We start from the raw sequence: 16,284 nt of genomic DNA, 5'->3' as shown, positions 1-16,284 counted from the left end.
TCTTGCTGCTGTATTTGTACATGTTTTTCTTTACTCAGACTGTCTCTTGTCTTCACTGGAAACGACACTCTTTTCTACTGCAAATTCTTGTGTATACCGATATTAACATTAATTTTCAGCACACAATAAGCACATGATTATGTACTACTGCTTTGTGACATGCATTAGGTGTGTAAATTAAATATTTCCGTACAGATTTTGTTCTCTCTATCAGTAGCGAGTTTTATTTTGAAAACTCAAACCGGAATAGGCAAATACAGATAGAAACCAAATAAGCAAATTTGGTTTCAATTTAAAAAAATAAATATTTTACTTATTATTCCAATTAAACCTGTCAATGAATTGGAATATTGATTTTATGGTTTATATTCCAAATAATAGTTTTACGTTTTTTCCCGTTTTCAAATTATAAATTAATTACGGATTTCTGTATGACACCTGGGCCATTGACGTTTGTGTAACTTAGAAGTAAAATAAAAATCAAACTATGTCAACTTATACTAAGTAAAATATTATCATTTGGAGTCGTTACCCTTTAAATCTCTTTTTATTTTGTGTTGTTGTTGTTGTTTTTTTCTACCCGGAAGCTTGTCGCATCATAGGGGCGTGGCATTTGGGCACGCAGTGGAACATCTTCGTTACTATTGGCTGAGCGCGAAATTTCAAATGTAGTAGGAACTTCTCTGAGGACAGACACAAACTCAAACGTTAATGTCTTTCGGTATCCAGGAAAGTTTAACGTAAAGCCAACCAAATAATCAAAAGGATATACAGTACACGAGACTGGTTATTGTTTGTGATTTCAAAGGAGGTCTTTCAACTCATTGCGAAATGGATATTGCCACTTATTTACAGTAAGTCAGTATTAGTTACCCGATGCTAGCTTCATGCTAGCGGTTACTGTTACCTCCAGCTGATTACAACTCATTTATAAACGAGATAACTATTAGACATGAGACTGCCTTCACTTAATTTGGACTTTACTCATCCTTCTAGGTGTTTTAAAAACAGCATGAGCTCATACTCCGGAGACGACCCACTGGATTCATGGGAGAAGTGAGTAACTGACTGGTATAAGTTAGCATTAGCTAACTTAGTGTTTTTAATGAATGCAGAAAAGGCTAAAAAGACGGCACACTGACTGCTCGTTCTCTAACTTTATCAAAAAATTAAGTCAAAACGTATAATACATACGTACATGTTAACAGCTCGTGTAGATTTCTCCAACTGTTGTTGTAGCAGTCATACATTTTGAAAATACAGAATAATAGAAGTAGAGCGGAATACTACGTGTTCACATCTCATCTCTCATCTCATCTCAGTACTTCATTGTAATGCTGTTTTGTCACACATTTTTCCTTTATCAAAAAATGCAGCTTCTTTGATTTGGTTATTTCACTTGGCCATATTGCAATTTTGATCATATTTAACATGTATTGTATAAATTATATATATGTAATTGTGCAGCCCTACTATATATCAGTGTAATAAGTAAGTAGGTATAGTATGTATCCTTAACTTTTCCTTAAACACAGCTGATCTCCCATCCCACTTAATCCCTTTCTCTACTTCTTATATTCCCTGTTTCAAGATACACAGTTCATCCATCACCTGTAGAGATCATGACAGTTTCAACCACCTGATACTTTAGTCCCGAGTGTTATGGTTATATAATGATGCTCTTTCTTTGTTTTGCTTTATTAATAATTCATTGGCCATCCAAATAGAGCTGCGTAACATAGTGAAACTATTAGATCATAATATTCTTTGAAATTTCAATTGTTGTCAGTCTTCTTCACATTCATATCATGCAGCTCTGCCTTGGAGTGTGTTTTCTTTCCAGTTATTTTCCTTTCTTTGATGGTACTAAGGATGCATGATAAATATCAGGACTAATAATGGGAAATTTATATTGTTAATTATGACTCATAATGAAATTACACCTGATAAATATAGGCTGTAAAAATTCTGAACTGAGAGATTATGTGTCATATTTGTATTTTTAGGTGTTCTGTGAAAGCCAAAGTATGTTTGTGAAGTTTTTGGATTAACTTAACTCTAATTGAACATTTGAATATCTTTATTTTTGTTTAATAGTGATGTCAGTTAGATTTGGTTCAGTCAGAGCATTGGAATATTAAATCATCTTTAGTGCGTGTAAACTACAACTTATATGAACTCCTTTTTAAAATGCAAAAGCTAGAAATTATAATAAGCCAGTTATCAGTTGTCTGTATCAGCTGAAAAAAATCCACATCATGCATCTTTAGTACTTACTCTGTAATACTGTTCACACTGTTTTGTACAAAGTTATTACATTTGAATAACACATGCATGACTGACAGCTGAGATGTATGCTTCTGATTCTGATATATTTTCCCAGATTTGTGGATTATCTGGAGCGAACGTTACCTGCAGACAGTGGCAGCGGGATGTCACTGGTGTTTGACAGTCTTGTACAGGAATTTTTGAATGTTGAACATTACGCAAATGACATCAGATATGTAAACTACTGCATCAAATGTGTAAGTCTGACTAAAATATTACATTATTACGCAGCAGACACATGACCAGAGTTGATTTGTTCGTCTCACTGCTGAAATGTCACACGAGCATGTCTTCATTCTAACTGTCTTACAGGCGAGTTATTACTCCGACCCCATCTCGCTGTACAGTTACGTTCACAGTAAAGGCGTCGGCACCAGGACAGCTGCCCTCTACGTGGCCTGGGCTCAGCAGTTTGAACAGAGGGGAATGAACGACCAGGCTGAGGCCACGTACCAGAAAGCAATGGAGAACCAAGCCCAGCCAGCCGACACTGTTCTCAATGAATACAAGTAAGAACAGAGAAATCTAAATATACTTGAGGGTTCTTTTGGGAAGCCTTTGTAAGATTTAATCATGGTGGAAATGACATTTCAACTTGACTTGACAAGTAGAAATTACATTTTGATAACTACATTACTTTATGGATAAGTTGGCTTTGAATTCTAACTTGGCAAAAAGCAGTTGTTGATATCTACATTTGATATTACAGCTACTGATTAAATATTAAAAAGGCTTTCTGGAGAGTCAATTTAATGGCCCAGGATTGGTGATCATAATATATTTAGGAGTGCACAGACATTAGACAGGCTGTTTTTCTCCAGATGCTCAAGCTGACCCATATTTTGTTTCACTCTTGCAGAACTCCAACGCACTAAGTGTTTCTACAAAATAGTCTGTTCTAATTTTACGGGCTGTTAGTTGCTTTTGTTTATTTGCATCCTGTCAAAGGAAAACTATATCAGATTGTTTTTTTTTACCTGGGTAAAGTGTTTTTTTTTTCTCTCTCTCTCTCTCTCTCTGTCTTTGTTGCTCACAAGTGCTCATACATGCAAAACTTAAAACAGTTAATGTAGCTTTCTGTCAGGCTGCAAAGTTTGGAAGATGCTTAATTTTAACTGCTATGTTTCCAAGGTCGGGGGGAAAGTGCTTGAATTTGAATATATTCCTTGAAAAATGCCTGATTTTTCAACATAATCTGGTGTTTTATTACTCAAGTAAACAAAAAATCTTGTAAAAATCTGATCTGCAGGCAGTTTCAAACAAGAACCAGAAGCCAGACATCAGTATCAGGTAAGAATGAGTTTATTGCTTGTTTGTTTATTTAATAAAATATATCTTTGTTTCTTAAAGGTGCTCTGTTTATATTGTGTCAATCACTAACTGTTTGATTTGTATTTTTTTGTGAAGCAGGAGGTCGAAACCCTTTGCAGAGCTCCAATTTAACCAATCAGATGTCGCCACACAGAGAGCCTGCAGCCCAAAACTCTGTGGACTGTCAACCACCTGCACGTAAAATCGTCTATACGTAAGTTACTTTTGTCGTTTCTGATTAATTTTGTGGGATTTGAGTAGTTCAGTGGTGAAATCAGCGTTCACAAACATCTGCTGCTTATCCTGACAGGTCAGAGAACCCAAACATGTAATTTAATGTTGACCAGGACACTTTGTGTAAACACTGCTGAAACAATGCAGTCGTACGCGGCCGAGTCCACCTTTGTCTGTGGTCTGAGCGATCAGATCTCAGTGTTTATTGGGTGTGTTCACACCAGTACTTAACGCTGTCAACTTGTGATTAGATTACCCAGTATGCATGTTAATACCAGGTGTGAACAGGGACATAAAGACACGTACGTTGACAACAAGCTCAGTAATCTGCTCTCATACACTGAGATCAGACATATTTGTTTTTTAGTGATTAGTTTTATTGTAGCACAACCTATAGTGCTATAATATTTAAAGTGGAAATGAGAGACTTGTTCTCCAGCATATGTGTAGAGATTAATACAGTCTGTAGAAGAAATACCAGACCGTAAATCAAAATCAAGCATTCAACAAAGCCAAGTAATAAAGCTGAATACCATACATAAACTTTAGTAATTATCAGTGTCTCTGCTCCGTCCAATCTAGAGAGGTGTCCTAACCAGCAGTCATCAGTAGATGGTGCACTTGGTAACAAAGAAATTATGTTTAGACTGATGGACAAACAAATGATGGCAATGAGTGAGTTTGCCTAACTAGACCTAGAAGTGATCTCTTTTCTCCTCCACAGACTGTCTCGTTCTGAGACTTCGGGGACGATTTCCTCCAGTCAGAGCTCCAGCGTTCAGACCGTGTCGGCCTACATGAAGGATGAACTGGTGTGTGAAGGATCTGAATTGTGCTTCGAGGAGGTCCGAGCAGAAAAATACTTCAGAAAGCTTCGCGAGAATCCGCAGAAGGAGCCCAAAGAAACCAGTAAGATGATGGTTTATGAATCCACCTGCAAAGGAAAAAGAACCACAGTCTGCTAATCACTGTTAGAAAAGCCCACCTCGTGTTTTTTATCAAGTGAGAAAAATAATCTTAAGTTGTGAACATGTGTTTTAGTTATGTTTGAAGCCGAGAAGATGCTGAGGGAACATGAAGACGACCTCCTGAACTTTAAATGCCTTTTGGAGAGGATAAACCAGGATCTGGGGGCCTGTGGAGGTTTAACGAGCCAGCCGTCATCACAGAGGGTGAGACTGCAAATTCACACGTTTATAAAACCACAGTGCAGTGAATTCCACACTACGCTGTCATTACTTTCAGACACAACACAACAAACACAACTTCTGCCTTCAGGAGTTAATAAATTTGCTCTTGGTTCACAAAACTCCTCCAAGAAAACTTAATTTTACCTCACAGCGAACCAGGGGTTGTTGGTCTGCTGCTGCCCTGATCTGTTTGTTTGTTTGTGCTGTTGTGTGACTTTGATGCTGTTAGTCCAGATTTGGGTGGATTTCTGGGCTGTAGATAAACTTGTGATAGCTGTTTACGTATTGAGTTTGGGTTGGTATAACTACATTTGTGAAGCTACTGTTATATTATTCTATATTATAACATTCTTATAACTTTCTGAATGACCGTTGCTGCACCATTTTTGGGTGGATGCGTCTATTCCTGTTCTCTGCTTGGATTCTTTTTCTGAATGGCATCATGCATTTAATGCTGCATTCATATGTCATTCTCTTTCAGGATGATCCGGTTCAGCCTAGCAGCTTGGAGAATTTTCCTCCCCCGGCGAACTTTCCACCCCTGCAGCACAACACCACACATCAGTGAGTAGCTTCTAATTCTGCTCAGATTATTTCAGGAGTTTCTCTTGTTTAATACAACAGCTGTGTTTGGATCCTGAGACGTGTTGCTGCTTCTCAGGCTTGTGAGGATTTAGATCATACTGTTTTATTTTAAAACAGGTTTTTAAAGCAGAGGGGTTCCAAGACCATTTTTTCCAGTTCTGATACATGAATTTATATATCAGCTGGTACTGATACGACACCAAAACATACACATCATCATCTTTTTTGAACAGCTGTTTTCTACTAACCCTGTATGGATGTGATATGTTTGTTATCGTTGGCTTGACTCAGGTTAAAATAATTAAATATATGAGGGATAATGTGCAGTGAGCAGGTCATTATTGGGAAATAAATCCCAACAGGATTCACAGGATTTATATGACACAAAATATTAATTTTAAAATGATTTAATGGCTTTATTTTGCAATAGAGACGGCTCACTGTTTATTATCCTGCTAGTTATGTGGTTATATAACAGAAAAGCAATGATGTGACACAACATATTATTTTTTAAATGATTTTAGTGGTTTAACAATGTTTTTATTGTTCCTCCAGAGTGTATGATCAGAACGGTCTGCTGTACAGAAATAATAGACCTCAGAATGCTGTAATTGACCAATCAGAAGTATTAAATAAAGCCATGCAGAAAAGACAGTACAATATGGACAACTGGATAATACTGACATAAATATGGTCAGAAATGGTGATTAGAAAACCGATTAGAGCATTACTTAAAAATACAGAACAGAAAACTTTACTGTATTCTTCTTAATCACTTTCTCAACTGACTTTTTTTTCTCCTTCAGGGACGTCTGTTACCCACCAGAGCCGGAAGAGAAACTCAACAGTAAGTTGCAATCAGCTGTTCATGTGTCAGTCCTCTGATCATAACTCCCTCTGACTGTTTTCAAACCGTCTGTTTATGTGTGTCAGTGTCACAGGGGGGCACAGGTAACCTGTCTCACATCACCCCTAACAACTCACTGGGCTTTGTTCAGGCAACACCATCCAGGGTGCTGCCGTCTCCTACTGTCAACACACGGGAAGCACTGGGTGAGCACAACGACCTCCTCGCTGTCGGTCACATGTCGGGGACGTTTCTTTATTCTGTACAGTTTTTGTCTGGTAGTTAAAGCACAAACTTTCCTCCTGCTCACTTTTGATGTGTTCATCTACAGTCTGCAGTGCTTCAAACACCCAGTTTGTTTTGCAGTTTCACCAATTTCTGTTGTGCTTAAAATTTTGTGTCACAGTGACTAACACTTCATCTGGTTTTGTATCATCCAGATGTGATCATGGACATGTTCCAGGCCCCGACTCGCCTGGACGACCCGTTCAGCAACACATCAGCGCTCCACGCTGCAGAGAGGGCGGCTGAGCCCGCCTGTCCGAGAAATGGTAAACATGCTGTCAACAGACGCGTACATTAATTAGTGTCGAAAATTAACTCCCATTAACCCCATCTCTATTGAGGTTTTCTCTCAGCTTCCTGTTAGTTAACTCTTTTTTTTTTTTTTTGAAGGAGGTGTCTCTTCTTTCACCAAGCCCCCGACCACGACCCCGTTCACCATCTTTCAGGATGACAATGACAAAGAAAATGGCGGCAGGTAAATATGTATGTCGGGTCACCAGAGAGCTGGCAGCGACATGTTTGATTGTCTAATTCTGTCGGGTGTCCTCTAGAGGAGCCTCGCTATCCTAAAGAGGCATTCATATATTTAGGGCCCGAGCACCGAACCGGTGCGAGGACCCTATTGGAATCGCAAGAATTATTATTATTATTATTATTATTATTATTATTATTATTATTATTCTCGTTCACAATACTTAATCGCATTTTTGGGGGACTTGCCATATAGGTAGGGCCGCCAAATTTGGCGGGCGCGTCAGTCCCGGCGAAAAATTACGTATTTTAAGGGTCTCGAAAATGGGCGCGTCGAATTGGCTCAATAGCGCCATCTATAGACGAGCCCCGACGGCATGTTTGTCCGACGTGCACGAAACTTGGAACGCAGATAGAACACATCGGGACGCACAAAAAATCCTCTTGGAGCCATGGGCTAAACCCTACAGGAAGTCGGCCATTTTGGACGGCGCGGCCGATTTTGGCGTTTCGCACGTGTCGTATTTGAACGAACTCGTCCCACACGATTCGTCGTATCGACTTCAAAATCGCTGTGTACCATCTAGACAACATTGTGATCAAAAGTTATTGAAGGTTTACGTTTTTGATAAAGGGCCTGCGCTCCAGGTGGCGGCGAATTTTGATGTCTCGCCATGAAACAGGAAATGGCTATAATTTTGGGGTACATGGTCAGATCTGCACCAAACTTCATGTGTATGATCAGTGTATGGGCCTGAATACAAATATATGAAAATATTCCATAATTGTCATAGCGCCCCCTGGTGGTGGCAGAAAATGACTTTTTCCGGGTTTTGACATGTTGCTCCAAATGCATTCATTATTTTTAGCTCAAATTTGGTGAAGATGACCTTAACAAGTGGGTAATGCTACATTTTGAAGGGCGTGGCGGTCCGGCGAAGGGTGTCGACGCTAGAGAGCGGCGAAGGACGGCGGCCCGAAAAAACGACATATTCATCAATAACTTTTGTGTGCAAGTTTGTATCAGCATGAAATTTCATGTGTGCATGACAGGTCCGGGTCTGAACGTATGTTATTAATTTCGTTGATGGGCGTGGCCAAACGGCTTGACCACGCCCTTTAAACAGCAGCCCCCCCGCCACGTTTGACCGACGTGCACGAAACTTGGTACACACGTGTATCACACCCAGACGCACAAAAAAGTCTCTTGGACCCATAGGCCAAACCCCACAGGAAGTCCGCCATTTTGAATTTCCTGTTAGGTTTGGCGTTTCACTTGTCGCGCATTTTAACAAACTCCTCCTAGAGGAAGGATCAGAACAGCCTCAAATTCGCTGGCTACCTTCTGCACTACACTCTCAACAAAAGTTACTGAAAGATATTCCTCAAGTTGAAGGGCGTGGCCATAGTGGGGCGGCGAATGTTGGCGTTTCGCCATGAATTCAATTTTTTAATTTTTTGCTATAACTTCTGTGTAAATGGTTCAATTTGCACCACACTTCACATGTCTGATAATAGTCTGGCCCTGAACACATCTATATGAAAATATTCCACAATTCTCATAGCGCCCCCTGTTGGCGACAGGAAATGACATGTTTTACAGTTTGAGGTCCTGATCCCAGCCCGTTGACCATATCACTCTGCAATCTGGTCTGAAAAGCCTTAAGACCATGATGATGCTATATCATGAAGATCAGGGCGTCTCATGAAACGGCGTGGCCCTGGCGGCGTGGCGAAGGTCCATGTTTCGCCAACACACAGGAAGTTGCTATAACTGGACTGTACATGGTCATATCTGCCTGAAACTTGACATGTTTATTAACAGTCCCGTTCTGAACAAATGGTATGAGTTTCATCGATGTCTGTGGCCAAATGGCGTGGCCACGCCCATTAACGCGTTTCGCCAAAACACAGGAAGTGGCTTTAGCCTCCCTGTACTTGGTCAAAACTGGCTGGAACTATACATGTTCATTAAGAGTTCCTGTATTAACATGTGATATGAGTTTTGTCCATGGGCGTGGCCAAATGGCTTGACCACGCCCTTTGAAGTGCGGCGCCCCAAATAGTGAGTTTCACCGATGTTTATAAAAATTGGTACACATATGTAGCACACAGAGACGAACAAAAAAGTCTCTTGGACCCATAGGCTAAAGTCAACAGGAAGTCGGCAGTTTTGAATTTCGTGCTCAATTTTGGCGTTTTTCACATGTCCTGTTTTAACTAATTCCTCCTACAAAAATGATTCAACTGTCTTCAAAACTGGCATGGAGCAACTACACAAGTGTGTGATTAAAACTTATTAAAAGATTTGGTCAGTGTTAAATGCTGTGGCTGTAGAGTGGCGGCGAATTTTGGCGTTTCGCCATGAAACAGGAAATTGCTATAACTTTATTGTAAATGAGCCAATCTGCATCAAACTTTACATGTGGGATAATAGGCATGCCCTGAACACATCTACGTAATACTGGGGGCATGAAATGACAGTAAATTCCTTTAAAAAGTAGTTCACCCAAAATTGAAATTGCACTCAATATCTACTCATTCCTGTGCTTGGAATAGAGCTTGTGTACGTGCTTCAGCTGTATGCATGCATTTCCAGTCTCAGAGGCTACAGTTGACAATGAGGATGAAAACACGGTGTAAATGGTGTCTTTTTGGGTTACATTTTACTGTCGCCTCTTACAGACACTTAAATCACACCACAGGAGCGGTACGGAGACAGTTTGTGGGTTATTTGTGCGCACTTGAGGTCTTCACCCGTCCTCGCATCGGCACGGGGGCGAGTGGGTGTCGAGAGCCGTTTGGTTTTCGGGGTGGACCGTGGCTTCGGGGCGACGTCGGACGGTCGCAGCGACGCGTGGCCTCTCCGCCCGGGGCGGGTCCGGCCGGCCGACGGGCGGCGGTGGCCGGCCCCCCCGAGTGGCGCGGCGGTGCTCGGGCCCGGTCACAGCTGCTTGCAGCTTTAATTTTAATTGATGTCATTGCTCACTGTGTTATAAGTTTTTGTGATTCTGTGATGAAATAATCAGTTAGAATGAACATTTATGTGATTTATGTTCTTTTGTTCAGTGTCGCTGCTCCCTCTACGGCTGAAAAGTCGAAACCAGTCAGAGCTCTTGCAGAGATCCAGGTGTCCAACAAACCTAATGTGAGTATGAAGAAAGAAACACAAAGCCAACACTCACCAACATGAGCCCTTTGAAACGTAAAAAAAATAATTTGAGATATCAGTAGTTGCTTTTTGACGTATTAGAACTCCAAGCCAACGGCTCCATCACGTTATTTTGACTAGAAGTAATTCTAATTAATCTACAATTCATTTATTATTCGTCAAACTGTTGATTCTTTATCAACAGGTAATTTCTTGCTTGTTTGTTGTAGTTAACTGTAACTTAATTATAACTAGTCAACTTTTACTATTGACTTCTATTCAGACAAAACTACAGATTATCTGACTCATTTTTGACATCCATACTGTGATTTTGACTCTTCTGTTTCTGTTTAATTATATCAACACCTGGATTCTCACCTGTTCATTTCAGATATCTGCAGCTGTTTACAGTTACTTTACATTATTTTACAGGTATCATAAATGGAATTGTAAATATCTAAAATTCAGTTCTGTCAAGTCAAAATTAAATTATTGATATGCTGGCTTAAAATTGTTACTAGTAAGAATATAATTTTAGATGAAAGCAATTATTAGAGCTGTAATAATTAATTGGTTATTAGTTGATTATTAAATTAATTGCCAACTATTTTGATGTAAGAAAAAGATCAAAATTCTTTCATTCCATTCTCTTACATGTGAATATTAATCAGTATTTCTCACCATTTTTTGGCATTTTATGGGGAAGGAACAATGAATCGATTAATCAAGAAAATAATCCACAGATTAATCGATTATGAAAATAATTGTTTTTAAAGGTTCTATATCTATGATTTGAACATTTCTGGTGTGTTGCTCTAACTGTGTGTGTGTGTTTGCTGATCAGGACACTCCTCCGGATCTGATCCCTGATGAGAGCACCATGTGGGGAGCTCGTTACAACTCCCTGAACTCGCTGGCTGCTTGTCCAAACAGCACCACTGACTTCGCCATGCTGGCTCAGTTTGTCTCCACGCCGTTCACGTGCAAAACACCTTCCAACTTCTACCAGGACCAAGGTACAGGACCGGCACCTGGAAACACACACATACACACACACACACACACACACACACACACACACACACACACACACACACAGTTCAGTACAACACAACACAACAGTCGAGCACAGTGTTCATCTGTAGCTGTCCTCTTTCACTGTTTACATACAGAACATTTTCAGCTGTCCAACTCAACAGTTTGCAACATGATTGATTCAAAACAATTTTTTCTCTTCTTCAGAGAACAACTGTGATGGTGCTGATGCTGATGATGAAGCTTTTATCAGACGTCCACTGAAAAAACTCAGGTAACCAACCTGTTTTTTTTGTTTTCCTTCAGTATAATTTGCTGTAGCTGCGAGATGCTGGAAAATTCTTGAAAAGTGCCTGAATGTAGCAACCCTGAAAGCAAAAGAACATACAAACATCTATTTGATGAGACAGGTGCATAGCAGAGGGGCGAGTGGGACAAAAAGTTGCAAAAGGACTCCTGCACACTTTCTAACTTGTAATATAACATTTATTTGTGATGTTTCAGCACTAGTTAATCAATAAGTCTGCAACAAATCACATTATCCGTGTGCAAAAAACTTGCAAAAGTTGTAAATTTATCCCAAAATGCTTAGATTGAATAGGTAAATACTTAAAGGTTAAACCACATTCTCAAAATCTATAATTATTACAATTTCTAAAACAAATATTACATTTGCAGTTTACGTTTGAAAATGAGTCTATAGAGATACATTTACATAATAGAGCAGCGTAAACTGAACCCTACATAAGAGCTGCAACAAGGCAAACAATTCATCAGTGTGTTCATATGTTAAATAACAATAATCAAATTTATATCATACAGTAAATCACCTATAAATATATCCAACCAAAATGTGATAGCAGCAAAAAAAAACAAAAAACACAAATTCAACAGGTTTCAACATTTCTGGATGAATCTAGCCTTTAGAAATGACTGTTTTGAAAAAAGTCAATATCAATTATAAATTTTAAATAAAGAACCCTTTACAATATTTAATAAGGCCTCAAAATAATTCACGTAGCACCAATGCATACATATAGTGCTGCAATGATTAATCAATTATTACATTAACTGCCAACTTTTTTGATAATTAATCTCTTAAAAAAGGTCAAACTTCTCTGATTTAAATGTGAATTTTTTTTTAATTTCTTTACTCCTCACTGACAGTAAACTGAATATCTTTGTGTTGTGAGTAAAACAAGACCGTTGAACTATTAACTGAGAAAATAATCGACAGATTAATAGACTGGTTGCGGCTCTACATACATATATAATGATGTAAAAATGTCTCTGTCTCCTCTGTCAGTCCCATCATGGAGCAGAGTCCGTCTGAGGAGAAGCTCTCTGAAACAGCCGTCAGTCAGCTCGCTCCTTCCTCGGCGAGACACGGCACCATCGTGGGTGAAGGCCTCGCCACAGCTCCGCTCTGCATGACCACTTCCTCTGTCACCATGGTGCAGCCTCCCCCTCCTGCTGTGCTCTCCTTCAGAGACCAGACCCTCTGTCCCACAGACTTCTGCACCGTCCCCAGGACCACAGCGCCCGCCTGGCAGGTGTACACGAGCCCCGAGCAGCCTCCCAAACAGGCGTCTCTGGTCCCACAGCAGCCCAATAGTCCAGTCAGACGCAGAAGTGAACGCTTTACAATAATGGAGGATTTGGATAAATCCGCCAATCAACAACGAGCCCAGACACATGTCTACGATGTCCCCATGAGTCCAGAGTGTGCCCTTAAACCAGACTGGCTGGACATCAGGAGCCCTGAGGTCATAGGCGAGCCTGACCTGGACGCCTTCCTGAGCCCAGAGAAAGCGGACAGCGTCCCCAACAAGAGCTCGGACGTTCCCATGAGTCCAGGGCAGCCGCGGCTCTGCGCCGACGTGCCCATGAGCCCGATGCAGCTGCAGCACTTGAGCCTGGTGGACGACGAACCCATGATGAGTCCAGACAGAGGGGAGAGGCCCAACGCCAACGTGTCCATGTACACAACAACGCCAGCGAGATCAACCACGAGACATCTGGTGTCCAATCCCTGGGACGATGAACTGATCTCTGACCTGCTCTCAAAACTCACCCCGCCTCTCACCTCTCACCCCCGCTGCATCAGCTGGCAGTGCAGCCTCCCCAACATCAGCCCCAAAATGACCATCAGCATGGGTGAGCAGCAGAGCTATGATTATTATTTTAATTTTACTCAATTATTCTCTTGAAGAAACAGTTTAAAAAGAGTTTTCACCACTTTGCCTTTCTGTCAGACAAATCAACCAAACTCCTTTGGCAAAATCAGTAATTTTACCTCACAGAACACAGGAGTTTCTGGTCTACCGCTGCCTTGATCTGATAGTTTGTTTGTGTTACTGTGTGACTTTGGTGTTTTGAAAGGACAGTTTGGAATCACAGAAGTTGTTGTTATTGGTTTTATATATCAGGAAAATGTCCCTTTTCCAGGCAAAATGTTTCATACAATTTCCTAATTTTGTTTTTGCTGGTTTGTTTCCTTCAACAGGAAAAGCGTCCCTGCGAGTCGACTGCGTCCTCGGAGAAGGAGCTTTTGCGACAGTCTACCAGGCCACAGACCCCCTGACCTCAGAGAGGACGGTGTTAAAGGTACAGATGCAGCTGAGCGTGTTTCAGTCACACACAAGGTTAAAGGAACAGCTGACACCAACGTCAAAAATACATATTTTCCCCTGGTCTGAAGTGCTATTTATGTAGATTTTTTGGGGTGTGAGTTGCAGAGTTTTGGAGATATCAGCTGTAGAGATGTCTGTCCTCTCTTCATGGGACTAAATGGTACAAGTGCGGTGTCGCTCCGATCACCAAAAAAATACATTGGGAAAATTTAAAACCAGTGTCTTTTTTCAAAAATCATGACCTGGTTATTCAAGATAATCCACAGTCCTGCAGAGTGACAGGTGCAAATATATTGCCAGTCGACGATGGATTTATTTATTTATTTTTTTGGTGCTTTGAGCATCACCCAGATAGGTGGAAGGTAGATTTCTTCACCACAGTCAGCTGTATATAAATACTGCAGTTTTATAATGAAAGCAGTTTAGTTTTCTCTGAAAACAAAGATACGTGTTAAAATGTATCTGCAGCTGAAGGGATGAAAATCCATTATTCTTATTGAATACTACTTTTACTCTCTTTTTATTGAATCGTGTTCAGACAGTGAACGTCTGAGTCCTAATCATTGTGTCTGTCATCTGGTCACTGCAGGTTCAGAAACCAGCCAATCCCTGGGAGTTTTACATCAACACTCAGCTGGACGCTCGGCTGCGGCCCAACATCCGTCACCTTTACAACAACATCCTCTCCGCTCACATCTTCCACAACGGCAGCGTGCTGCTCGGAGAGCTGCACAACTACGGCACCCTGCTGGTAGGTTTGAGACGCAGTGACGTGAAGTGAATAAAAATATCTCCTTCATGTTGTGACACTGTGGCGCCTCCTCTTTCAGAACGCAGTGAACATGTATAAAAGCCTGAGTGAGAAGGTGATGCCTCAGCCTCTCGTCATCTACCTGACCATCTGCATCCTCAACATGGTGGAGCAGCTGCACGACATCCACATCATCCACGCCGACATCAAGCCTGACAACTTCCTGCTGGGTGACAGGTAACAACTAATAACCACATTTATACCTATGTGCTGTAAAATAGCTGCAAAATCCCCATTTTAAACCAGTTTGGTTCTCACAGAAGAGCTGTACAGCACAGTATTATTACTGTTTTACTGTTGCAGGTTCTTGGAGAACAAGTGTTTTGAGCCAGAGAACTTGGACCACGGCCTCGTCCTTGTCGATCTCGGACAGAGCATCGACATGGAGCTCTTCCAAGAAGGCACTGCTTTCACCAGCAGGTGCTTGACGTCAGGCTTCCAGTGCACTGAGATGCTCAGTGGGAGACCGTGGAATTATCAGGTGAGGACAAACTGACTATTCATCTAATGATACTGTCATATAATTTTATTTATCATATGTGTTTCTCAAAGCGAGTTAAAGTACAGAAAAAGTAATATTTCATTAGTTCTCGTGGTTATTGAAGGGCGTACAAGGTAATTTTCAGGCAGCAAACCTAAAATTTAATCAGCAAAATCAGACATCAATTAAAACACCAATTAAGACTCTTTCAGATAGAAGAGATCTCACTATCTTGTGTCCTGTATTTTGCCCCTGTGTGTTTTTAGACGGACCTGTTTGGAATAGCGGGGACAGTCTACTGCATGTTGTTTGGGACGTACATGCAGGTCTCGAATGAAGGCGGCGTGTGGAAGACAAACGGTGTATTCAGAAGGTAATTCATCCAGAGGTTTAATCTTTCCAGTCCAGACTGTGATGTGTGATGTGATGTCACAGACTGTTTCTGACTGTTCTCTCTGTGTTCCTCAGAAACCCTCACAGCGACATGTGGCAGGAGTTCTTCCACACCCTGCTGAACGTGCCGGACTGCGACTCCCTGCCGAGCCTCCGGAGCCTCCGCGGCAGACTGACGTCGGTCCTACAGCAGAACTACAGCAGCAAACTGGCCACGCTGAAGAGCCGCATGGTGGTTCTGCTGCTGGAGAACCGCAAGGCTGCGCGCAGATGATCTCCTCGTTAGCTTAATCTTTAAATTGTAAAGGTTTGGTAACTTGAACTTGAACTGAATTTTTACGTGTAAAAAATGTAGTTACTACTTAAAAGAATAAAACTTTGTGTTGATTTGTGATTGAGACGTTTTCATTTGCCCCACTGGTCAAATTTATTAAGGCTGGTACCATTTTCTTTAGAATTAGTGTCGTGATATGACATATTGTTCTAAAATTGTTCATTAGCTTTTTTTTTTTTTTAAGCTGACTAGTTT

The 16,284-nt window shown here is 40.9% G+C and overlaps 1 protein-coding gene across 1 annotated transcript; it reads left to right on the top strand.

Annotated features, from left to right (window-relative positions):
* Positions 1-669: 669 nt before the first annotated feature.
* bub1 (BUB1 mitotic checkpoint serine/threonine kinase) lies at positions 670-16,149 on the top strand. Its single transcript, XM_084737110.1, has 23 exons — positions 670-854; positions 997-1,056; positions 2,384-2,525; positions 2,641-2,837; positions 3,578-3,618; positions 3,736-3,853; positions 4,598-4,782; positions 4,915-5,045; positions 5,545-5,627; positions 6,392-6,495; positions 6,582-6,701; positions 6,936-7,046; positions 7,171-7,255; positions 10,321-10,399; positions 11,247-11,418; positions 11,645-11,711; positions 12,744-13,594; positions 13,944-14,044; positions 14,660-14,821; positions 14,901-15,058; positions 15,185-15,362; positions 15,629-15,735; positions 15,831-16,149. The coding sequence occupies exons 1-23, from the start codon at positions 832-834 to the stop codon at positions 16,027-16,029; spliced, it is 3,474 nt and encodes a 1,157-aa protein (XP_084593236.1). The 5' UTR covers positions 670-831; the 3' UTR covers positions 16,030-16,149.
* Positions 16,150-16,284: the final 135 nt, after the last annotated feature.

This window comes from Lutjanus erythropterus, chromosome 15, assembly GCF_056507025.1.
Source record: "Lutjanus erythropterus isolate fLutEry1 chromosome 15, fLutEry1.hap2, whole genome shotgun sequence".
In the NCBI taxonomy this organism is placed as follows: Eukaryota; Metazoa; Chordata; class Actinopteri; order Lutjaniformes; family Lutjanidae; genus Lutjanus; species Lutjanus erythropterus.
The sequence above is the reverse complement of the archived record's forward strand: the minus strand, read 5'-3'. Positions and strand labels throughout refer to the sequence as shown.

Excerpts from the sequence above, each read along its gene's own strand:
- bub1 (XM_084737110.1), top strand. The coding sequence starts at position 832 with ATGGATATTGCCACTTATTTACA. Across the intron at positions 2,838-3,577 it reads ACTGTTCTCAATGAATACAA|GCAGTTTCAAACAAGAACCA; the intron begins GTAAGAACAGAG and ends TCTGATCTGCAG. Across the intron at positions 14,822-14,900 it reads ACAACTACGGCACCCTGCTG|AACGCAGTGAACATGTATAA; the intron begins GTAGGTTTGAGA and ends CTCCTCTTTCAG.